The sequence below is a fragment of the Mustelus asterias genome, chromosome 15, assembly GCF_964213995.1.
Source record: "Mustelus asterias chromosome 15, sMusAst1.hap1.1, whole genome shotgun sequence".
Taxonomy (NCBI): Eukaryota; Metazoa; Chordata; class Chondrichthyes; order Carcharhiniformes; family Triakidae; genus Mustelus; species Mustelus asterias.
In genome coordinates, this window is record NC_135815.1 from 89734316 (window position 1) to 89759350 (window position 25035).

At 44.1% G+C, this 25035-nt stretch overlaps 1 protein-coding gene across 6 annotated transcripts in view; it reads right to left on the reverse strand.

The window, feature by feature from the left end:
• The window catches only part of ralgapa2 (Ral GTPase activating protein catalytic subunit alpha 2), a 487945-nt gene extending 476717 nt beyond the window's left edge, over positions 1 to 11228 (reverse strand). For all 6 annotated transcript variants that reach the window (XM_078230304.1, XM_078230302.1, XM_078230299.1 and 3 more), the window contains exon 1: positions 10892 to 11228. In XM_078230304.1, the coding sequence (XP_078086430.1) occupies positions 10892 to 10997 (106 nt within the window). In that variant the 5' untranslated portion in view covers positions 10998 to 11228. The remainder of the gene's footprint in view (positions 1 to 10891) is intronic.
• Between the last annotated feature and the right edge of the window lie 13807 nt (positions 11229 to 25035).

Consider the following 25035-nt stretch of genomic DNA (forward strand, 5'->3'; position numbering starts at 1 on the left):
AGAGCCCAGGTATCTAAACTTACCCTTGGACCACACGAAAAACAGGATACCTTCTACTAGGGAGACCTAACCTATAACAATCTCCATGCTTTCTCGGTACGAATTTTCAAAGTAACTGCTTTCCTAGCCTAAACAACCAAATAAAGTAAGGGATATTGACATAGATAAAAGAGTCAATAAGACAAGGATTCTCACACCATGCTTGGGCTCATCACAAAATAAGCCTCACTCATCTCCAGCCACACCAGGGGTGGCACTCAAGTCCCACCATCGGTTGGAAAATCTAACCCATTTCCCCACCAAGAAAACCCCACCAACAGGGAGATGATCATCAAGACACCCACAGATAGATATCTCGGGGAAAGACACAATCCTCCCCCGCCCAACAAGACGGAGGGAAATCTCATGGAATCAAATATAATAAATTGGAGCCCATATCAGCACCCCACTGACCAAGGTGGCGAAAGGAAACCTCAGAAAGAGGATTATACCATATAGACATGACAGTTTGATAGCATACACTCTCACATGCTGGATATCAGGAACATAACCTCATAGGAGAAACAGAAGAACCTAAAGCTCAAGGAAGAGTGTTGTCCAGAAGTTTCCAAAAGGGGAAATCTTAGGGGAGGACAGCCTACTCTCTCATCTACTATATTCTCCATTGGACCTGGGAATGGATAATCAAAGTAGCTACTGCCCTAACCTATCCAGCAAAGATAAACATTGAACAATGACATAAATAAAAGGGCCAACAGGCCAGGATTACTCTTGGGGCGGCATGGTGGCACAGTGGTTAGCACTGCTGCCTCACAGCGCCAGAGACCCGGGTTCGATTCCAAGCTTGGGTCACCACCTGTGTGGAGTTTGCATGTTCTCCCCGTGTCTGCGTGGCTTTCCTCCGGGTGCTCCGGTTTCCTCCCACAGTCCGAAAGACGTGCTGGTTAGGTTGACTGGCCATGCTAAATTGCTCCTTAGTGTCAGGGGGACTAGCTAGGGTAAATGCATGGGGGTTATGGGGATAGGACCCGAGTGGGATTGTGGAAGGTGCAGTCTCGATGGGCCGAATGGCCTCCTTTTGCACTGTAGATTCTATGATACCCCTGGGTTTCAATTTAAAAAAACTTCCTGTATCTCCAGTCATACCTAAGACGCTATTCAAGTCCCGCCATCAACAGGATTCCACCCATTATCCCCTCCATCAAGGAAACCCCAGCAACAGAAGTCGTCATCCAGACATCCACAGTCAGGATTTCTCGAAGGAGGACAAGAATCTTGTCCTCCCAGCAGGATAATGTGCTCACCATATATTCCAGGAGCCAAATTACCAAGTAGCCATTGTCACAATCTGTGCAGCCAAAGAATATATAAGAAACCAATCCAAAAAAGACAGCCAAGGATTCCCGACAACACCCATGTATGCACCAGCATATATTCCCAACTCCACAACCTTGATGGCATACAAGCAACCTAGCATGATGACGACCCATTAGCCCACAAGCAAAGAAAACATCTCCGTACTATAAACACTAGACCCCAGGAGTCTGGATTTGACACAGTGCCATAAGCAGGGTAGGCAGACCCCTTACCCACCCCACTCCCCCGGTGTCCCCAAGATTGAATGCAAACGGTTACGTAGTTTAAACTAAGATCTCCCTCAATTCCACCACTAGAGCATACCAGTGGATGAATTCCATTATAAATAAATAGTTATCCCTGGTTTTCAAAGATTAACAGGATAACAGATGACATACACCTCAGTGGACATATATCAAACACCCTTGTCAGCACGAAAGACAACATCATAAAATCAGGATTATAATCACAAGGGGAGTAGTTCAGTTTTAATGATGAACTGCAGGATAACATAGCCTTGGCACGATTGTCAAGCAACATCATGGATCCATCCATAGTTTCACTGAAGCCTCTGCACCTCCGTTGCGTCATTGCCCAGAAGCCCCAGTAGAGAGAGATCTGGACCCGGCAGGTAGTGAGGTTCAACTGCAGTCAGCGGCCTAAGCCCCCCTTGATGAACACCGAGGTCAAGACAACACAAGGCCGGCGATGGGGGTGTATAACCAGCCCCATATCTCGAAGACTGGATACAGAATGCCTCTTTGAACATGAAATGCCCAGCCTTGAAATCGAGACTATGAAAGCACGGCAGCCAGTTCTCAAATTCAGCCAGGAATTTATCCTCAGCTCCTCTCGGGAAATCAGGCACAGTGACATTCCTTCTCCAGCCCCATCTCCTAGAATTAGCCAGGTTGTCCGACAAACAATGCAGTAGGATTTCCACTGAGGAAATCGTCCCCTCGACTGACGGGATTCTTTCCTCCGCTTCATCCATTTTCTTTCAGGTATCTTGCAGTTCAATGTGAGCACCAAGCCGAGGCTGCCATCCATCACTTTACTCACAATGGTAGCCATCATCGCGATGTCTACAACATTGTCAGTGTCCGCCTGCTCACCAGCTAACTGGCAAAAAGGCCCCATCCCGGCTTTCTCCGACCACCTTGATGAAACGAGGATTTTCTTGATTCTACTCAACTCCCCATCACCCAAATTTAACCTGGATCTTCCAGGAACATAGCAGAGTATACACTCCAGGATTACATAATAATGGGAGGTGCATCAGTATAAATAAAAGGACTAAAAGATGAGTAGCACCAGAGCTTGTGTAAACTGAGCCGTTCCTGCACTTACATCACATAACCCTCACCATCAATATAAGTATTAAAAGCCCAGCTTTTCTCACCCCATCCCCTGCATCCAACCCTCTACATCATACCCAATAATTCACTACTCAAAATCTTCAAATCACCATTTTTTCATTCCCTTGCAGCTACCTCCACTCCTGTGATCCTCCCATCATCCATGGCAATCTGACTTGAGACACCATATTCATCCAGCATAACGGTCTTACAAAAATTTGGTCTGTAGCACCTGATACAATTAACAACCATGTGAAAACGTGGAGAAAAACAGAACCTCCTGCACTTTTTTGCTCCAGAATATGGAGTTGTAACAAATGTATTATGCCAAGAATCATTTCCACCCTGGGTTAGGAAATTAATTCAATAATAGAATAATATCTATGGTGATTGGAGTGCATTATAATGCAATTCTTTTTCTAAAAAGGAAACTGTAGAGTCGATAGATCTAAAAACTGACAAAGCCCTTGAGGATTGCAGTGCAAGTAGGAAGGAACTTAAAGTGGAATTAGGAGGGCTAAAGGGGCCATGAAATGTCTTTAGTAAACAGGGTCAAGGAGAATCCCAAGGGTTTTTAGGCATACATTAGGAGCAAGAGGATAGCAAGAGTAAGAGTAGGCCCACTCAAGGACATTAAAGTGAAGTTATGCATGGAACCATAGGAAGTGGGTGAAATCCTTAATGAGTACTCTGTATCAGTATTCACCAAGGAGAAGGACATGACGGATGTTGAGGTCAGTGTGTGAACGCTCTCGGGAGTGTCAATGTATCAAAGGAGGAAGTGATGAGTATCCTAAATTGCATTAAGGTAGACAAGTCCCCAGGGCCAGATGGAATCTATCCCAGGTTACTGCGGAGGAGGGGGCCTTAACAGATATCTTCACATCCTCTTTGACCACAGGTGAGATTCCAGAGGACTGGAGAATAGTCAATATTGTTCCCTTGTTTAAGAAAGGAAACAGATGATCCAGCAAACTATAGGCCGGTGAGCCTGACATCAGTGATGGAGAAGCTTTTGGAGAAGATACCAAGGGACAGGATATATGCACATTTGGAGGAATATGGGCTAGTTAGTGACAGGCAGCATGGTTTTGTTCAGGGAAGGTCATGTCTCACCAACTTGATTGAGATTTTTGAACAAGTGACAAAGAAAATCTTGAAGGAAGGGCTGTGGATGTAGTTTATATTGCCTTTAGTAAGGCATTTGACAAGGTCCCACATGGCAGACTGGTACAAAAATTAAAATCACACTGTATTCAGGGTGGGCTGGCTAGATGGATACAGAACTGGCTTGGTTACAGAAGACAGTAGCAGCGCAAGGGTGTTTTTCAGAATGGAGATCTGTAGCTAGTGGTGTCCCGCAGGGATCAGTGCTGGGACCTCTGTTGCTTGTAGCATATATAAATGATCTGGAGGAAAATGTAAATGGTCTGATTAGTAAGTTTGCGGATGACACGAAGAGTGGCGGAGTTGCTGATAGTGCCGAGGATTGTCTGAGGATACAACAGGATATAGATAGATTGGAGACTTGGGCACAGAAATGGCAGATGGCGTTTAACCTGGACAAGCGCGAGGTGATGCATTTTGGAGGATCAAATACAGTATGAATTATACTGTAAATGGCAGAACTCTTCGAACATTAACATAGAGGGGGATCTGGGCGTGCAGGTCCATAGTTCCCTAAAAGTGGCAACACTAATTCAAGGTGATTAAGAAGGCACGTGGCATGCTTCGCTTCATCAGCCAGAGCATTGAGTACAGGAGTTGGGAAATCATGTTGCAGCTATATAAAACCTTGGTTAGGCAGCGTTTGGAGTATTGCGTGTAGTTCTGGTTGCTACATTATCAGAAGGACATCGGAAATAACCTAGGAAGGTGCTGTTGAGATTTTTGAGCACAGAGTTAGTGTTTATGAAATAGCGTTAAGTTAGCAGAACTTGCTTTGTTTAACTCTTGTAAAAGTTTTTGTTCAAAACTTGTATGATTCATTCAGTTAATAACTGAGAGTTTGATTTTCTTTTTAATAGTTAACGGTCTTGAGTTCAGAACAATACACAAAGAAAAGAAATAAATGGGTACCACCACCTAGCTTCCTTGAGTTTGGGCAGTGCATGTCGTATGGACTCGAGGGACTCTTTCACCTTTGTCAATTTTCTCCATTTCCACCCTTCCAGTGGAAACAGTGTTCCCCCATCTACTCCAGAGAAATCTAAACGCCCCGAATAAATCTCTCCTTAATGTTTCTTACTCCAAGGAGAACAATCCCAGCTTCTCCAATTTCTACACAGAACTGAATTTCCTCACTTCCAGTGCAATTCTGATAAACTTCCTTCACATCATCTCCAAGCCTTTGAGACCCTAAAAACCGGACACAAAATCTAACCAGGAATTTAGTGAATTTTATGTCCTTAGACTTGTACTCTGCCTTTTTTTAAAATAAGGCTAAGGATCTTGAAATTTCTTTTGAAAAACAATTTATTAATTTTTTAACATTTATTCATGGGATTTGGGTCTCTCTGGCAAGATCTGCATTTACTGCCCACCCCCAATTGTAAAATGGTGCTGGTGCTAAGCTGCCTTCTTGAATCGGTGCAGCCCATGTGGTGTAGATACAGAGTGCTATTAGGGAGGGAATGCCAGCAATTTGGCCAGCGACAGTGAAGGAATGGCAATGTATTTCCAAGTTAGGTTTCCAAGGTATGTTACTTGGAGGGGAGCGTGCACCTGCTATCTTGGTTTTCCAGAAAGTAGAGGTCGCAGGTTTGGAAGATGCTGTCCAAGGAGCCTTGGCGAATTGCTGCAGCGCCTATTATAGATGACACGCTGCTGCCAATGTGCACCAGTGGAAAGGGCAGTGAATATTTCAGGTGATGGGTGGGATGCCAGTCAAGCAGGCTGTTTAGCCCTGGATGACGTCAAGCTACTGGAGTGTTCCTGCGGCTGCGCTCATTAAAGCAACTGGGGAGTAATCTATCACAGACCTGACTTGAACTTTGCAGATAGTTGCGAGGCAAGTAACTCGCCACAGAATTCCCACCCTCTGACCTGCTTCTTGAACTCACAGTGCATATGCGGTTTGCCTAATAAGTTTCAGCTCTGCCCCTTTGAAAGATTTTTGTCTGGACACCCAGGTCAATTGTTCATGTACCCCTTTCAAAACCGTACCATTTAGTTTATACGGCCATTCTTACACTGAAGTACTGTGTATGATCATGAAAAGGTAAGGTAATTCAACTTGGATCCAATAAAGAAAAAGCAGAACTTTTCCAGTAATGGTGAAAGACAGAAAACGCAACGGGGCCTGGATATCCAGATACACAAATCAGTAAAATCTAGTGGACAGGTACAAAAAGAAAAAACTACTGGGAAGTTTGCTCTTATCTAAAGGGGGCTGCACAGAGCTTTGGTGGGGTCCCAGCTGAAGTACTGCATTCGGTTTTAAGCACCTCACATCAAAGAATATATTTGGCTTTGAGAAGATACAAGGCTGAATCACCAAAATTATACCACGGTTTAAAGGGTTAAATGATGAGGACACGTAGCATGAATTTGGACTGTAGTCCCTCTCCGTTGAGTTTAGAAAATTGACCAGTTTATGTTTAAAATGTTAAAAGGATTCAATGGATCAGATACAAAAAAGCTACCATGTATTCAGTTTTTCATGCATGTGGTATTGTTACTCCTTACTTGGGCATCATTAATTTATCTGCCAAGTCGATACTATAACAATAATACTTGGTAATGCCCATGACCACTTGCATATAACCAGATAGTAAAGTAGTCTGGTTAATTCCTGAAAGTGCCAGCTGCCTCAGATGATTAAGCATCTGGAAACAAATTTTGATTTGCCTTTGTTGGATCCAAATTGAATTACCTCACACTAATGTAAATGTGCGTGGTCATGAAAAGATAGGAGAGGCAACTAACATCAAGCATCAGATCAAACCCAAGATCAGGTGTAATGCCTTTACTTGTCAACTTGGATCCTGTATATCCCTCTATTAAGGACCTTGAAGTGGATTCAATTTGAATTGATTTTTGGAGCAAGCAAGGAGATGAATTAGGGCTTGCCCGGTCCACTCTGCACATTGGCTTTGTAACTTTAAGAAAAAGAAAAATAAACTAAACGGTACAATATTGAAAGAGGTGCACCTGGGTGCCGACACACAAATAAGTAAGGCCTGTGTGGAGGTGGTGTAACTAAAATGCAGACGAGTTGTCCTTGAATTAGCCAATGACAATTACAACCTGGAAGCAGAGACACAGCTGTAGTGGATAAAAGTCAACTGCAAAGTCACACCCATTCCAAAACAAAACATCAGTGACAAAAGTGGAGGACAGTTACAGCGACTCAATAATGACGACGATAGTGACTCTGAAATAAACCTTGGTGGCTTCCCCATTGGATTTTCCTCATTATAATGACTTTGTCATAAACACACAGGCTCTTCGACTTGTTAATAGGACCTCCAATTCCAAAAGACACATCCCCATAAGTACACTTACAGCAGCATTCATGCACTCAAACTCATTTTATTCAGATTTTCTGTGGGCAGTGCCATGGATGATCCACCTGCGATCTAAATAGGTCGAACTCAATTGAAAAAAATCAGTGCACCACTTATTTTTGATCTGCAAATGATCACGAGCAAAAAAACCTTCCAAAAATCTGAAGTTAAGGATGCCAGGCATTCAAGTCAAAATTATTTATTTTTTTGATCGAGGGGAAATTAGATGAATCAGTGAGTTATGATACTAGACTTTCATGTCGAGGACCCTAGTTCAAATATAATCAGAACTGATGCAACGAAAAACTCTCCTAGCTGGCAATACAAATCCTATGCAAAATCACCTTAAGTCTCAATCCAGTTGTCAATGAGTTTGGCATCCAGCATTAAACTGTTCCCAATTAACCACATAAAAGCAATCTCATTCAATATCAGACAGCGAAAAAAACTCAACAATACTGCAAACTGGGGTGCTGGAGGTTGGAACAGAGTCACATTGCTTGGTCAGAGTACAGAGAATTTTACTTTGTATCTAACCATGACAACCTGACCCAGGAGGGCATTTTGTTGACACCAGAAACTGAAATGCTCCATTCCCCACATCAGCATTGCTTACTTTGATAAGCACAAAATTCACATCAAACGGCACACCTCATGGTGCTACACAGTAAATTTAAATAGCATTAGAATACATACAGATGGCTAATTCTTGAACAAAACCTCACTTAAGCAGAACTATTTATAAAATATTTGATACAGTCTACAAACTGGTCTGGGAATTGTGGATCTATCATTCTTCAAACTACACAGAATCCGTACAGTCCAGAGGAGGCTATTTGGCTTAGTGAGCCTGCACCAACAACAATCTCATCCAGATCCTATCCCTGTAACCCCATGTATTTATCCTGCTAATCCTGACACTAGGAAGGAGCAGTGCTCTGAAAGATTGGGATTCCAAAACCTGTTGGACTTTAACCTTACAAGTTTCAGACAGCTTTCTTTGATAATGAAGAGACTGAAATACCTTTTTGTTAATATTTGGGTTTATTTGCTGCTTGCTACGAAGTTTCTTTACACAAGTTGCACAACTGAAGTTAAAGGAAGGTTAAATAAGGCAGGCTACGAGTAAGCACACTGTCCTGAGCTGAGACCTTGATACGAGCACTTGATTTGTGGTAGTTTGTAATAGACATTAAGGGGCAATTTACCATTGCCAATCTGCACACCTTTGGAATGAGGGGGAAAACTAGAGCACCCAGAGGAAACCTAGGCACAAGAAGATGATGCAAACTTCACAGTCACCGAAGGTCAGAACTAAACCCGGGTCCCTTGGCTCTGAGGCAGCAGTGCTAACCACTGTGCCGCCATGCTGCCCAAAACAGATGCAGAAGTTTAGGCTCTTCACCACAGAGTTGAAGGCAAAGCAATTCGCATTGATTCTCAATTAATAAAAATCAGAAATTTATGTACTACCACAAATAAAGTGCTCGTATCAAGGTCTCAGCTCAGGACAGTGTGCTTACTCATAGCCTGCCTTATTTAACCTTACTTTAACTTCAGTTGTGCAACTTGTGTAAAGAAACTTCGCAGCAAGCAGCAAATATACACAAATATTAACAAAAAGGTATTTCAGTCTCTTCATTACCAAAGAAAGCTGTCTGAAACTTACAAGGTTAAAGTCCAACAGGTTTATTTGGAATCCCGAGCTTTCGGAGCACTGCTCCTTCATTAGGTGAAGGATCCACACTCCAAACTCGTGATTCCAAATAAACCTGTTGGACTTTAACCTGGTGCTGTGAAACTTCTTATTCGGCCTTTTGGCTAAGATCAAGTGTAGTATGGATTGGATGCTGCACTTGGTTGAGGTCATTAGATTACACTGAAGCAATTTTTAAAAGCAGCATCTCGGCCTTTTGGCTAAGATGCAAATGAGCTCAAGTCTTGGAGGAGGTGTTGCTTTGCTCCTCCAATCAGATCAGGCCCAGGACAGGGCAATTTGGTCGCTTGCCCTGTCTTGTCAGCCTGGATCTGAAATGTCTCAACTTGTTGAGACTCTGAATTGGATTTGATTTGATTGAATTGGAAAAGTACAAAAAAAAACTTCTTACTGTGCCCACCCCAGTCCAACGCCGGCATCTCCACCAGGAAACGTGGGTTTCCTCCGGGTGCTCCGGTTTCCTCCCACAGTCCAAAGATGTGCGGGTTAAGTTGATTGGCCAGGTTAAAAATTGCCCCTTAGAGTCCTGGGATGCGTAGGTTAGAGGGATTAGCAGGTAAATTAGCGGGTAAAAAAAAAAAGGGATTAGCGGGGAGGGTCTGGGTGGGATTGTGGTCGGTGCAGACTCGATGGGCCGAATGGCCTCCTTCTGCACTGTAGGGTTTCTATGATTCTATGATTCTATGATTCATGAAACTTACAAAAGTCCAATATCAAATATTAACTGCTTCAAATGTTATACTTCAGATTACTTATTCTAAACAGTGTAACAATTCAGTACACACAAAAATCCAAAACATTCAAGAGTCTATCTATACACATTACAATTAACACAGGAAGCAGCAGCAAGAGTGGACCACTCGGCCCCTTGTGTCCGCTCTGCTCGCTTGGTTTTAACCTCAAATTCCTAATTCTGCCAACCCCCGATAGCCTCTCATCCCCTTGTTTACCAAAAATCTATTAATGCACCACACAAAGTTCAATCGTTTCCAAACTTTAACACCGCAAACATTGCAACATTCCCAGGGAGCTAGTCCTTGCCTTCCGATATAACGTCAACTTCCCCGCTGAAAATGGGGCCAGTAAAACAGAAATCATCACGGGTTTCCAGCAAAATATACACTATGCTCGTAAGTCAAACACATCTTTTTCAGATACCTACTTTCAAGCATACTCGCAGCACACACGTATCAAGCCATTTTGCAGAACTCAGTGGAACCTTTGTGTTTTAGCTAAGAAAATAAGCATGCACATGTAACTTTTATGCATTAAAATCAACATCCGATACACACGAATGTAGAACCTTGCCTAACTAAATACTTGGGACTGAGAACTCGGATACTTTCTCCCAAGTTACATACAAGGCAGGCCTTTGTTGCATGATAATCTAATGCATAATGCACGAAAATCATAAACTTTGGGGGGGGGGCGGCGGTGGAGGGGAGAAAGCTCATGTAATTCTGAACTTCACAACTGTTCTGCGAAGGACAGGTCAAGAGCAATTTTCAAAGGAGAAAATCTGGCGTGAGGGAAGAAACCCTGATCAGGGTACCATAGAAAATTCACAGCTTATCCTGGCCAGCTAAAAGAAAATGTGACAGCTCCAGATAATTGTGTGCCTGCACAATCAGCGCAGGTTTGCCACCAAGATGCCCTGGGCTGAACGTGCAGTGCTGTGAATAGAAATAAGTGATTGAATTAATTCTATGGTGTGTGTTTTATTTTTGAGGGAAGGAGAGGGTTTAACGGAATTGCATCCATCCCCTCCTCCTGATGCTTTGGGCAGGGAAAGGCAATGTTGGACGAAAGGCCTGCCCGCTAGTTGGGACTGGTTATTGAGATGCCCTTTGGCGGCTGGAGGGAGAGTGTGTGGCCGCGGGGGGGAGGTTGAAAACAACGAGGCCACAAAGCCCACTCTACCTCAGGCACGGCCCTGCCGCCCGCTTACTCACCCAGCAGAGCCCGCAGGTGCTTGAGGCGGGTCAGCACGTCCTTCTTTGGGTCCAGAACTTTCTGTGTAGATTTCTTGACGTCTCCATGAGCCTTCCTGGAAAACATGCCGTTCCGCGAGCGCCCCGACAGCTCCGTCTTCTTTGCCCTCTTCACCTCCTCCCTCCTCCTCCTCTCTCTCGCTCTCTGTCTCTCAAGCTGCCGGATGCATCGCCGCTTATCTCCCTCTTTTATAGATAGCTCTTGCTGCTGCTTGGTGCTGTTGTTCTCCGCCGCCGCCGGCCTCTCACCTCACTGACACCGCGCGCGCGCCTCCTACTCCGTCCTCCGGGTGTAAACACGGAACTCGCCGCCATACGCTCAACGTCATTGACCCCGCCCACTGACCCACCCCCCTCTCGCGCCGTCGCACTGACGTCAGGCACCCGGCATGTAGTAGGCGGGGCCTAACATGCGTCGGCCCCTCCCTCTTTCAGTGCTTCACACCCTGACGTCTGTCGGCCGGCATGTAGGCGGGGCCTAACATGCGCCGGCCCCGCCCCCTTTCAGTGCTTCACACACTGACGTCAGTCGCCCGGCATGTAGGCGGGGGGGACTTAATCCCCCGGCTCCTCCCTTTCACAGTGGTTCCCTCCCACACTCAATCCATAAACCTGCAGATTATTGCCTTTTAGCTTTGACAAAGGGTCAGCTGGACTCGAAACGTCAGCTCTTTTCTCTCCTCACAGATGCTGCCGGACCTGCTGAGATTTTCCAGCATTTTCTCTTTTGGTTTCACCCTCAAGCCAGCTCGCTCCGCCGCACTGACGTCAAACGCCCGGCATGTGGGCGGGGCCTAGGCCCGCTGCCTCCTCCCGCTCTCAGTTCACTCCCCTGACGTCAGCGCCAGCATGTACTACTCCCACGCCCCTCCCCCTTTCACAGCGCTTCACTTCCCACCCTCAATCCGGCTTGCTCCGCCGCACTGACGTCAGACGCCCCCGCAAGTGGACGGGGCCGCATCCCCCTATCAGTGCTTGACTCCCCTGACGTTGGGTGTCCGGCCTATAAACGGGGCTTAATCCCCGACTTCTCCCCAGAGTGTTTCGCTCCACCCCTCAAGCCAGCACGTGCTGCTGCCCTGTGGTGTAGGCGGGACCAAGAATATCTGCAGTATTTTGCGTTTATCGAAGAATATCTGTCCTTCCGCCCCCAGCGTACCACCTGCTATTTCACTCTGGGTGTGGAGATGCCGGCGTTGGACTGGGGTAAACACAGTAAGAACACTCTGGGCACAGCAAGCGAGCCCTGACGTCAGACGCCCTGCAGGAAGGCGGGGCCAAGAATCCCCTGGGCGCCTGCCTGACAACCTGGCTCAGCGAGCTCGCGCGGCCGCACTGACGTCATACGCAGCGTAAAGGCGGGGCCAAGAATCCCCTCGGCTCCTCCCCCCCCCTTCCTCGGACCCGACTCCCGGCTCAGCGAGCTCGCGTAGCCGCCGCACTGACGTCAGACGCCATGCTGGCGGGGCGGGGCGGGAAAATGATGACTGGCTCCTCCCCTTCCTGTTCGGCGCCCAGGGAGCACGTGCTTCGTCTTAGCTTGTAACAGAGAATGCTAGACAATGTTGAATGGGCTCTGTGGATACTCTCGGTCAGTGGTTCCCAAACTTTTTTCACTGGGCCGCACTTTCAGAATAAAAATTTGTTCGCGCCACACTGAATTTTTTATTGATAAATACATTCAAAAACAAAAAAAACAACTCCTAGCAGTGCTTGATTCATAACATAGAACACAACTACTTTATAATATGATCATGGGACATCCAGAAAGTATAAAACAATGCTTGTTTAAACCATGTTTAAATGTTTCTTTGATTGTCCTTGAATCTTCCTGCCACACTTGCTATCCTCTCTCGCCGCACCAGTGTGGCGCGCCGCACCCTTTGGGAACCACTGCTCTAGCTCTATGTGACACTATCACCTGAGTGGCAGGAGTCCGAAGGTTGTGGGTTCCAATCCCACTATAAAAATGTTAATAAATTGTTGGACTAGGAGTGGGCCATTCAGCTCTTGGAGCCTATTCCGCCATTTGATAAGGTCATGGCTTATTTGGTTGTGGTCTCAACTTCACATCTCCTGTCGACCCTCCCCCCCCCCCCCTCCAATAACCATTGACTCTTTTGTCAAGCAAAAATCTATCAAGCCCTTGACGAAATAGAATGACTCAGTCTCACCTGCTACCAGGGGAAGAGAATCAGGACCCTTGAGGAGTGTACATATTACAGACAAGGAGGAGCTAGAAGTCTTAAAGCGCATCAAGGTAGATAAATCCCTGGGACCTGATGAAGTATATCCCAAGACATTGTGGGAGGCTAGGGAGGAAATTGCAAGTCCCCTGGCAGCGATATTTGAATCACGTGAGGTGCCTGAAGATTAGAAGGTGGCAAATGTTGTGCCTTTTCTTAAGAAGGGCTGCAGGGAAAAGCCTGGGAACTACAGGCCGGTGAGCCTCACATCTGTAGCAGGTAAATTGTTAGAAGGTATTTTGAGAGACAGGATCTACAGCATTTAGAGATGCAAGGACTGATTAGGGACAGTCAGCATAGCTTTGTGAGTGGAAAATCATGTCTCTCAAGTTTGATTGAGTTTTTTGAAGGGGTAACCAAGAAGGTAGATGAGGGCAGTGTAGTTGATGTTGTCTACATGGACTTCAGCAAGGCCTTTGACAAGGTACCACATTGAATCCCGTAAGATTTAATCTTATGCAACAACCTACCGGGTGAGGTAGCCAAATGGATACAAAATTAGCTGGATGACAGAAGACAGGGGTGTAGAGGGTTGTTTTTCAAACTGGAGGCCTGTGACCAGTGGTGTGCCTCAGGGATCGGTGCTGGGTCCACTGTTATTTGTCATTTATATTAACGATTTGGATGAGAATTTAGTAGGCATGGTTAGTATGTTTGCAGATGACACCAAGATTAGTGGCATAGTGGACAGTGAAGAAGGTTATCTCGGATTGGAATGGGATCTTGATCAGTGGGCTGATGAATGGCAGATGGAGTTTAATTTAGATAAATGCGAGGTGATGCATTTTGGTCGATCAAACCAGGACAGGACTTACTCAATTAATGGTAGGGCATTGAGGAGAGTTATAGAACAACGGGATCTAGGGGTACAGGTTCATAGCTCCTTGAAACTGGAGTCGCAGGTAGACAGAGTGGTGAAGAAGGCATTCGGCATGCTTGGTTTCATTGGTCAGAACATTGAATAAGGAATTGAGATGTCTTGTTGAAGTTCTACAAGACATTGGTAAGGCCACACTTGGAATACTGTGTATAATTCTGATCACCCTATTATTGAAAGGATATTATTAAACTAGTCAGAGTGCAGAAAAGATTTACTAGGATGCTACTGGGACTTGATCGTTTAAATCAGTGGTTCCCAAAGGGTGCGGCGCACCACACTGGTGCGGCGAGAGAGGATGGCAAGTGTGGTGGGAAGATTCAAGGACAATCAAAGAAACATTTAAACATGGATAGATATTTTTCCAAAGTGAGAGCAAGAGCATCAAGTGATGCTGAGGACGACTTTCTGGATGTCCCATGATCATATTATAAAGTAGTTGTGTTCTATGTTATGAATCAAGCACTGCTAGGAGTTGTTTTTTTTTTGTTTTTGAATGTATTTCTTATCAATAAAAAATTCGGTGTGGCGTGTGCGAATTTTTATTCCGAAAGTGCGGCCCAGTGGAAAAAGTTTGGGAACTACTGGTTTAAGTTATAAAGAGAGGCTGGATAGACTGGGACTTTTTTTTCTGGAGCATAGGAGGCTGAGGGGCGATCTTATGGAGGTCTATAAAATAATGAGGGGCACAGATCAGCTAGAGAGTCAATATCTTTTCCAAAAGGTGGGGGAGTCTAAAACTAAAGGGCATAGGTTTAAGGTGAGAGGGGAGAGATACAAAAGGATCCAGAGGGGTAATTTCTTCACGCAGACGGTGGTGGGTGTCTGGAACAAGCTGCCAGAGGTAGTAGTAGAGGCGGGTACAATTTTGTCTTTTAAAAAGCGTTTAGACAGTTACATGGGTAAGATGGGTATAGAGGGATATGGGCCAAATGCGGGCAACTGGGACTAGCTTAGGGGATAAAAAAGCATGGACAAGTTAGGCCGAAGGGCCTGTTTCCATGCTGTAAGCTTTATGACTCTATGACAGCTTTAGACAATCATCACCAGAATAAGAATTATCTACACACCTAATTCCTTAATGCCCTTTGATGGAAACAATTAAGTCCTGGAGATTTCTCATGTGCTGTGGTTAACCACGTACTGTCTCTAACCTACCCTCTAAAGCATGTGGCGTGCCAGTAGCTAAGTTGACAACTGCAAGTGTCAGATCAAGTAATGATGCTTCTTCGTTACCGGTCATGTGTAGATCTTGCTCTTCCTCACGAGGCTACAGTGGCGGCTGATGCAGCAGTTCTCAAGTATTAAAAGCGGGAATGAAGATGGGGAGAGTTAGAGTGCAGGTAGCAGACTTGGGTGGAAAGCAACAGATTCATGGTCACACCTTATGCAGCTTGCAATTTATAAAGTAAAGTTTATTTATTCGTCAGAAGTAGGCTTACATTCACACTTCAGTAAATTTAATGTGAAAATCCCCCAGTCGCCACACTCAGGCAACTGTTCGGGTACACTGAGGGAGAATTTAGCATGGCCAATGCACTTAACCAGCACATCTTTTGGACTGTCTTTCGGACTGTGGGAGGAAACCGGAGCACCCGGAAGAAACCCACGCAGACATGGAGAATGTGCAAACTCCACACAGATGATGACCCAAGCCGGGAATCGAGCTCAGGTGCCTGGCACTGTGAGGCGGCGGTGCTAACTATTGCCATTGTGCCGTCCCATGTCCAACAGGAGAATGAAGACAAGGTGGTATTTTGAGAAGGGGCAGAGCCAATATAATGTCATCAGCCTGAATGTTCACAATGATTCCAGGTGTAATGGGCTCTGTCACAACCATGGCCAAGATGTGGATGACTGTCTCCTCCAGAGCGCTCAGATCATGCAGGCATGCCTGTCCTTCTCCAGTTCTGTTCTGCTGCCTTCTGTCTGGGGCCTCCTTGGCCTGAAAGAGAGAGGAAAGACTACTGAAATGTGTTTGGGTGATGAATCTGCCATGACTGAAAATCTGGAAATATGTGGAAGCAGAGAGAGGTGAACATGAAACTGGCAGCATTTGTAAGTGCGTGAAGGTGAGGAGAAATCTCTTTATATTTGGTGTGATTTTTGATGGTTGCGTGACAGAACTGTGGTACATTGAGTTGGGCTGAGGTTGATGGTGTCGTCACTGCGGAGATGTCCTTTGAAGATGCATTCACTGACCTTGACGAAAATCTTCTGATATTGCTGGCATGTCAATGTGGTCAGACTCTGGGAATTCATCACCCTGACCACCTGCTCACATCACCTTCTTATCTTTGCTTGAAGAGCCTCCAATTCTCCTCCTTGCCACCTCCTACGCAAATAAAAAGACCTGCATTGGAAAACATAGGACACCTCTCTCTTCCCTGCTGCTTCATTTGGAGTGCTTCTCCTTGTAGCCAGTTCCTTCACGGGCAGTCAGTAGCAGCTTCTGCATGAGTGTGATTGTCACATCAGTTAAATGGGCGGCACGGTGGGGCAGTGATTAGCACTGTTGCCTCACAGCTCCAGAGACCCAAGTCCAATTCCTGCCTTGGGCCTCCTTTTAAGCATGACTGAAGCCAGCCAGCAGTGTGTTTTCACACTGGAACCCACACTGCCATCATTGAAATGACGCAGTGCCGAGTGTCCATGCTCTTTACTTCAATGGGACTGAATGCAGGATAGTCACGCGTCGTAACCCCCGCAAATGAAAACTGGTCAAATCCAAGTTTTATCCCCAACCTCTGCAATTTTATATTCTCATACATGATATATAATTGTCAAATGTATGTCATAACTTAAAGTTAAATGTAAAGTTTATTTATTAGTCACAAGTAAGGCTTACATTAACATTGCAATAAAGTTACTGTGAAATTCCCCTAGTCGCCACACTTTGGCGCCTGTTCGGGTCAATGCACCTAACCAGCACATCTTTCAGACTGTGGGAGGAAACCGGACCCCCCGGAGGAAACCCATGCAGACCCAGGGAGAACATGCAAACTCCACACAGTGACCCAAGCCGGGAATCGAACCCGGGTATCTGGCACTGTGAGGCAGCAGTACTAACCACTGTGCCACCATGCCGCCCCAAACTTCAGAAAAAGTTTGATAAAAATACTAAAAGTAAAGCACATTTTAAATATTAATTGACAACATGATGGACTGTCTGCAAAGTACTTCCTGCTCATTCCCTAGATCTATAAGTGTTATCACAGGTAGAATTTAAATTAATTCTCACATCTGGTCATAAAGCGTTTGTTTTCAATGTTCACTCATTCCTCAGATAATTTATTTGCTGCTTTTTTTCTCTTCATAGCAGTTGCTAGCTAGACTTCCACTGAGCATCAAATAGCAGCATTATTATTTAAACATGTCAATGTCGTAGGATAGATCCACACAAAGTGTTCCTTGTCTCAGCTTCATTAACATGTTCAGTAACATCATCCTTTGTCCCCTGTGATGTATTTCCTTGTTGATATGTCAGTCTGGATTTTTTTCCCAGTAAAAAAGGAGTTCACTAAATGCTTTTATTCTGAGGAGTTAGCAGCAAGCATCAAGCAGGATTTACTAACATGTGAAATCAGGGCAAATCTCAATGTCTTCAGTGTTATAAAGATAACAGAAGGTTGTTTGCAAAATAGGCAACAATGGAAAGTTGAAATTTGCAATGTGCTTTGCAATACTATTAAGTTGGAGAATTGGATTCACTGAACAACTAAGAATAAATTAACATCTGCTTATCTACCGATCAGTACACAGCGCTCTAAAATTCTCATTCTTAACAAATCAAACATGGCACATTTTAAGAAGAAAATAATGATAATGTCTAAGGTTTCATTAACATTAACTGCATCATCGAGCCTGGGGCAGCATATCACATGGTCCTGAAATAGAGCGCAGGTATGTGAGGCATTTTGAAATGTTTCTGCGAGACGGGATTATAATAACTCCAGGAAGCGGCTGTAAAGGAACAGTGCTTTATTGCACAAAATAAAGTAAAGCAAAAATAACACAAGCCTGTGGTGAACACAACATGTCCCATCTGGGACAATGGAATAATGGACCCACTCAGGGGCCTGCTTTATACAAGGCTCAGTATATGAGATCCACCTGGTTAGTTAATTACCAATCCCCAGGGAGCTCGTATTCAATGACATCTGCAGGGAGATCAATCAGTGATTCCTCATGCAAGATATTTGGAGTTATCACAGGGATAAGATGCTATGGAACCAGGAGTCTCCCTTATCAGAAGTTACAATTATGATAATAATAGACAACATTTTTCACTTCATCACTACCCAAAGCTCTATCATTTCTCTGATCAACATGTATTTAATTTTCTTCACATGAAGACCAAGTGCTGGGAAATGGGATTAGAATAGATAGGTGCTTGATGGCCAGCACAGACATGATTGGCTGAAGGGCCTCTTTTTTGTGCTCTAATGACTCTAAACTTCTAAAGCATTCAACATCAAGCTATTAGGGAATAATCGCTTTATGAATTCATTCAATAACTTGAATGAGAATCATTGTAATGAAATGAACCACTCGCAACAAAACTTCAAACTGAGTAAAAGAGAAAAATGTTTCTTGCTTAAAGGAAATCTTAACCACCTCAGTGTTATGACTTCACCAGAAATCTTTGCCACTTAAAGAACCTATTTAAATTTCAGTCTTGATAAGCTCCCATTTAGTTATTCTCTCAAAGAATTCAATCAGACCAGGGGCCTGTGTTATAATCCTTTGTTGAATCATCTTTTCAGATTGGTGCAGGCTCAGAGGAACAGATATTTGGACAAAAAAGACTCCATAGAATCATGTGCATTTGGTCATCATTTTAAGGACATAAATATTCCATGCATTTCTCTGCTGCTTTGGAGTCAATTTGTGTTATATATCAAATATGGCGGCACACCACTGAAAACAAAGCTTCATGATCTAATGATCTCACACACCAGGGACCCCGGTTCAATTCTGGCCTCAGGTCACAGTCTGTGTGGAGTCTGCATGTTCTCCCTGTGTCTGCATGGGTTTCCTCCGGGTGCTCCGGTTTCCTTCCACAGTCCAAAGATGTGAGGGTTAGGTGTATTGATTTGATTTGATTTGATTTGCTATTGTCCCATGTCTTAGCATACAGTGAAAAGTATTGTTTCTTGCGTGCTATACAGACAAAGCATACCGTTCATAGAGAAGGAAAGGAGAGGGTGCAGAATGTAGTGTTACAGTCATAGCTAGGGTGTAGAGAAAGATCAACTTAATGCAAGATAGGTCCATTGAAAATTCTGACAGCAGCAGGAAAGAAGCAGTTCTTGAGTCAGTTGGTACGTGAGCTCAGACTTTTGTATCTTTTTCCCGATGGAAGAAGGTGGAAGAGAGAATGTCTGGGGTGCATGGGGTCCTTAACTATGCTGGCTGCTTTGCCGAGGCAGCTGGAAGTGCAGACAGACTCAATGGACGGGAGAGTGGTTTGCGTGATGAATTGGGCTACATTCACAACCTTTTGTAGTTTCTTGCGGTCTTGGGCAGAGCAGAAGCCATACCAAGCTGTGATACAGCCAGGAAGAATTGGCCGTGCTCAATTGTCCCTTAGTGTCAGGGAGATAAGCAGCGTAAATCCATGGGGTTATGGGGGTAGTGGGATTATGGTCTGGGTGGGATTGTGGTCGGTGCAGACTCGATTGGCTGAATAGCTTCCTTCTGCACTGTAGGGATTCTATGATTCTAATCTCATCTCTATTTGTTTACAAAAGGTTCTTGGGAGCACAGGTTGTGTATGGGCAGCACGTAGGGAGAGCTCTCCATCTGAGATTGGTTCTGAGGGGGTTATTCATTTTTTGGCTTGGAGAGAGCCTGTGCAACCAACATAATTTAGTGAGGCAAGATCAGTCCTGCAAGTCTAGAAAAAGCTTCAAGTGAAGAGAGAGTGCTTTTGCCCACTTGATTGGCAACAGACCAATCAATGATTAGTTTAAAATTTATTTATTATTGTCACAGGTAGGCTTACATTAACACGGAAATGAAGTTACTGTGAAAATCCCCTAGTCCTCACACTCCGACACCTGTTTGGGTACTCTGATGTTGTGGCAATTATGGAGACTTGGATGAAAGAAGGGCAGGACTGGCATCTTAGCATTCCAGGATTTAGATGCTTCAGGCAAGATAGAGACGGTGACAACAGAGATGAGGGTGTTGCTTTACTAATTAGGATGAATGTCACAGCTATACAGAGGGAGGACACCTTGGTGGGACCATGCATGAGGCCATATGGTTAGAACTCAGGAACAGGAGCGGTGCAATCACACTGTTGAGGTTGTACTACAGACCTCCCAACAGCCAGTGTGAAGTAGAGGAACTGATATGTCAGCAGATTATAGTAAGATGTAAAAACAACAGGCTTGTTGTGATGGGCGATTTTAACTTCCCCAACAAATCGGCTTGGACGGGGCAAAGTTTGTTCAGTGTGTCCAAGAGTGTTTCTTGAGGCAATATGTAGATAGTCGAACTTGGGAAGAGACAATCTTAGACCTGGTTTTGAGAAACAAGCCCGGACAGGTGATTGATGTCTCAGGGACCATTTTGAGAACAGTTATCACAATTCAATAAGTCTTAAGGCACTTGTAAAAAAGGGTAGAAGTAGTCCCAGAGTGAAAGTACTAAATGAGGGAGGAGGCTAACTACAACAGTATTGGGCAGGAGCTAGGCAATGTAGACTGGGGGCACCTGTTTGAGGGTAAATCAACATCCAATATGTGGGAGCCTTTTAAAAATCAGTTGTTAACAATTCAGGACAAGTTTGACCCTGTACAAATGAAGGATAACGATGGCAAGATTTGGGAACCCTGAATGACAAGAGAGATTATGAGCGAGTGAAAAAGAAGAAGGAGGCTTACATAAATTTCAGGAAATTGAAAACGGATAAGGCTCTTGAAAAATATAAAGATAGCAGAAAAGTGCTTAAACAGGGATTTAGGAGGACAAAAGGGCCATAAAATATCCTTGGCAGGCAGAATTAAGGAGAATCCCAAGGGTTTTCATGCATATATGAGGAGGAAAAGAGTAGCTAAGGAAAGGGTAGGTCCATTCAAGGACAGTGGAGGGAATTTGTGTGGGAGTTGAGGTGGCAGGTTTCCTTCCCGAAAGGACATTAATAAATCAGATGATGTGGCTGACAGGCCCCCTCCAACCACAAAATGAAGCAGCTATAGGACATGAAGGCCTGCAGCAGTTCTTCCTATAAGCTCATGAAGGCCTCAGCACTCACTGCATCACAATTAACCCTGATGGAAAATTATCCAGTCGAATGACCTCAGATGCAGTTCTCTTCCTATGGACCATCAATGGTAGTTTCATGGTCACCATTACTGAGACTAGTTTTCAGTTCCAGTTTCAAGTAATTGAATTTCAATTCCACCTGCTACAATGGTGGGTTTTAAACCCAAGTCCCCAGTCTGAGCCTCTGGATTACTAGTCCAGTGATGTTACCACTATGCCACTGACCTCCCCCTAAATAAAGTAGCTTGGCAGCTGCTGAATGACATGGAGTAAAAGAGGGTTGCTCTGGTTCTTTCCCACAGAAGGAAGGTACTCAAGGCCTTGCCATGCAAAGTGTGGCAGAAGGTGGCTGAACTGTGAACTCCAGTGGAATTACCCATGAGATATGGACATTATGGGGAAGTAATATAATAATTTGATCAGACAAGGGAAAGTAAATGTGACTCTTCACACACCTGAGGTGTTTATTAACTTTTTCACTGTACCTGATGTCTCCTATCCCACATTCTAATGTTCTCCTTCAAAATTAGTTAAAAACAAGATTGCAGACTCTCCTGCAAAAAGAACATTCTTTGGTCACAACCTTCATATTCTGTGCATAAGTACTTGGAATGACAATGCAGAAAAGAACACCCATAACCTGGTGGCTGAACTAATAAGTAGCTCTAGGAAGCCTTCAGTAGAAACCAAGTTCTGTGGTGAGGTTAAGTTGATAAGTTTAAATAAATTTATTTATTTGTGTCACAAATAGGCTTACATTAACACTGCAATGAAGTTACTGTGAAAATCCCCAAGTCGCCACACTCTGGCGCCTGTCCGGGTACACTGAGGGAGAATTTAGCATGACCAATGCACCTAACCAGCACATCTTTTGGACTGTGGGAGGAAACCCACTCAGACACGGGGAAAACATGCAAACTCCGCACAGAAGGAAGCCATTTGGTCCATCATGTTTGTACTGGACGCATGTTTCCAAATAGATTAGAGCCTAAATCCAGTGCCTTCACCCACTGGATCATGCTAAATGTCTTTAAAATGAGCCATGTGACACTAAGTGAAAATATGAGCTCTGTAAGTGACAAATATGAAAGTGGAATATCTTAAATTGGGGCAACTTAAAATGGGGACTTTTTAAGTTCAACTTATGCAAGCAGCTATAAAATACCTCTCCATTAAGATTCTTGCTGACTCAAACTGGACACTCTCAAAACATGTTTGTTTTTGTATCATCCTCGTCCCTATGTGAGCAACTAGCAACCGTTAGAAAACTCAGATGACAAACCATTGTGATATCCTTCCTGACTGGTGCTTTATTAATGTTTTACCAAGTGTCACGGATAGAATTGATGTGTTCCTCTTCATGGCCCCGATCAATATATTTGTGTATAAAAAAAGTACCCCTAGAGTGATTGTTCCAATTTAAATAATTCAAGCACCAAGTGGCTTGTGAGTTTTAAAAATTAAGAAGATTATTTATATCACACTGGCCCTGAATATTTAAATATGATGTTTAACTCAGTTCACATGCACTATCACACACACAAAGATTCAATACACCTTAAGGCAAAACAATCCAATTACAATTTATGATGAACACAATCTCTTTTGTGGCAGGCCTGTAGTCTCTTAGATGATTTGATGCTTTATGTGAAGTGGAAGGTCCTGTGAAGCAGAGGATTCTCAGTAAGATGTGAGACTTCTTGAGATCAAATTTCCAGGAGATTGGTTCTCAGGTGAACTCCAGTTTGGAACAGGTTAGCAGGAGGAGTCTAAGCTTTTGACTGAATATTCATAGTATACTGGAACATGATAACAGCTTTCAACAAAATTGATGTTATGATCCAGGTCAGAAACTCCAAGGATTTTATAAAGTTAGCCAAGACCATAAGTTTCACACATTGAATTTGGCACGGGGTGAGCATAAGACGTTTCACTCCAGGTATGATTCAAGTGACTCACTAGGACTGGATTAATCAACTGGATTAACCAACTCCAAAGATGTGCGTGCAAGGTGGATTGGCCATGCTAAATTCTCCCTTACTGTCAGGAGGACTAGCTAGGGTAAATGCATGGGGTTATAGGGATAGGGCATGTGTGGGATTGTGGTCATTGCAGACACGATCACCGAATGGCCTCAATCTGCACTGATTCTATGATTCTAACTTGGCAAGGGTAGCCTTGAGGAATGGTTCATAGAATGTATGAGGGACTGTTTTTTAGAGCAGCATGTTATGGAGCCAACCAGAGAACTGGTTACTTTAGGTCTGGTATTATCTAATGAGGAAGGATTGATTAATGGTCTTGTAGTTAAGTATCCACTCGGAAGGAGTGATTACAGCATGATAGAATTTCAAATTTAGAATGGAAGTGAGAGGGCAGAATCACATACTCGAGTTTTAGCATTTGGCAAGGGTAATTATGCAGGCCTCAGTAAAGAGTTGGCCCAAGTGGACTGGGCAAGAGTATTAAAGAGGAGGATGGTAGAAGAACAGTGGCAGTTGTTTAGGGAGATATTAAAGACATCTCAACTAAGGTACATTCCTGAGAGGAAGAGCAAAAGGGTGAAAAATCATCCATGGTTTAATAAGGAAATTAAGGCGAACATCAGGGCAAAAATGAGGGCAGATAATACTACAAAAGTTAGTGGCAGCATGGAGGATTGGAAGAACTTCAAAAGCCAACAAAAGGTGACTAAATACAATATCAAAAATGCTAAAATGGACTATGAAAGGAAGCTAGCTGAAAACATAAACACTGACACCAAAAGTTTCTATAAGTATATAAAGAGGAAGAGTAAAAGTAGATGTTGGCACTTTAGAGGATGGAAATGGTGGGGTAATAATGGAAAAACTCGGAAATGGCAGAGGCACTAAACCACTACTTTGTCTCTGTCTTCAAAGTAGAAGATAATAATTCTGTCCCAAAAAACTGCAGTTCATGCAGTAGACGTTGGTGAAATTACTATAACCAGAGAGAAGGTACTCAGTAAACTGGAGAGTTTAAAAGTAGGTAAGTCCCCAGGACCCGATGACCTACACCCTAGGGTGTTAAAGGAGGTGACTGCAGATGGATGCATTAGTTATGATATTCCAAAATTCCCTGGATTCCGGAAAGGTACCGATGGACTGGAAACATGCTAATGTGATGCCCTTATTGAAGAAAGGAGAGAGGCAAGAAGTGGGAAACTATAGAACAGTCAGCTTGACCTCTGCGGTGGGAAACTTGCTGGAGTCAATCATTAAGGAGGAGATGACTGAGCATCTGGGAAAGCAAAGCTCAATTCACCAGTGTCAGCACAGTTTTGTGAAGGGCAAGTCTTGTTTGACAAACCTGCTAAAGTTCTCTAAGGATGTAACCAGCAACATAGATAAGTGGAATCCTGTGGATCTGGACTTCCAGAAGGCATTTAAAAAGGTGCCACACAAGAGTCTGGTCCAGAAGGTTAGATCCCAAGGGGTTGGGGTAGAGTAGTGGCTTGGATTGAGGATTGGTTGACTGATAGAAAACAGAGAGCTGGGATAAATGGTTCTTCTCCAGTTGGTGATCTGTAACTATTGGGATCCTGCAGGGCCACAAATGTTTACAATCTATATCAATGACCTACAAGCAGAGAGTGTAACATAGCAAAATTTGCTGACAACATGAAAATAGGTGGTAAGCAGGCTGTGATGGGGAGATAAAAAGTTTACAAATGGATATTGACAGGC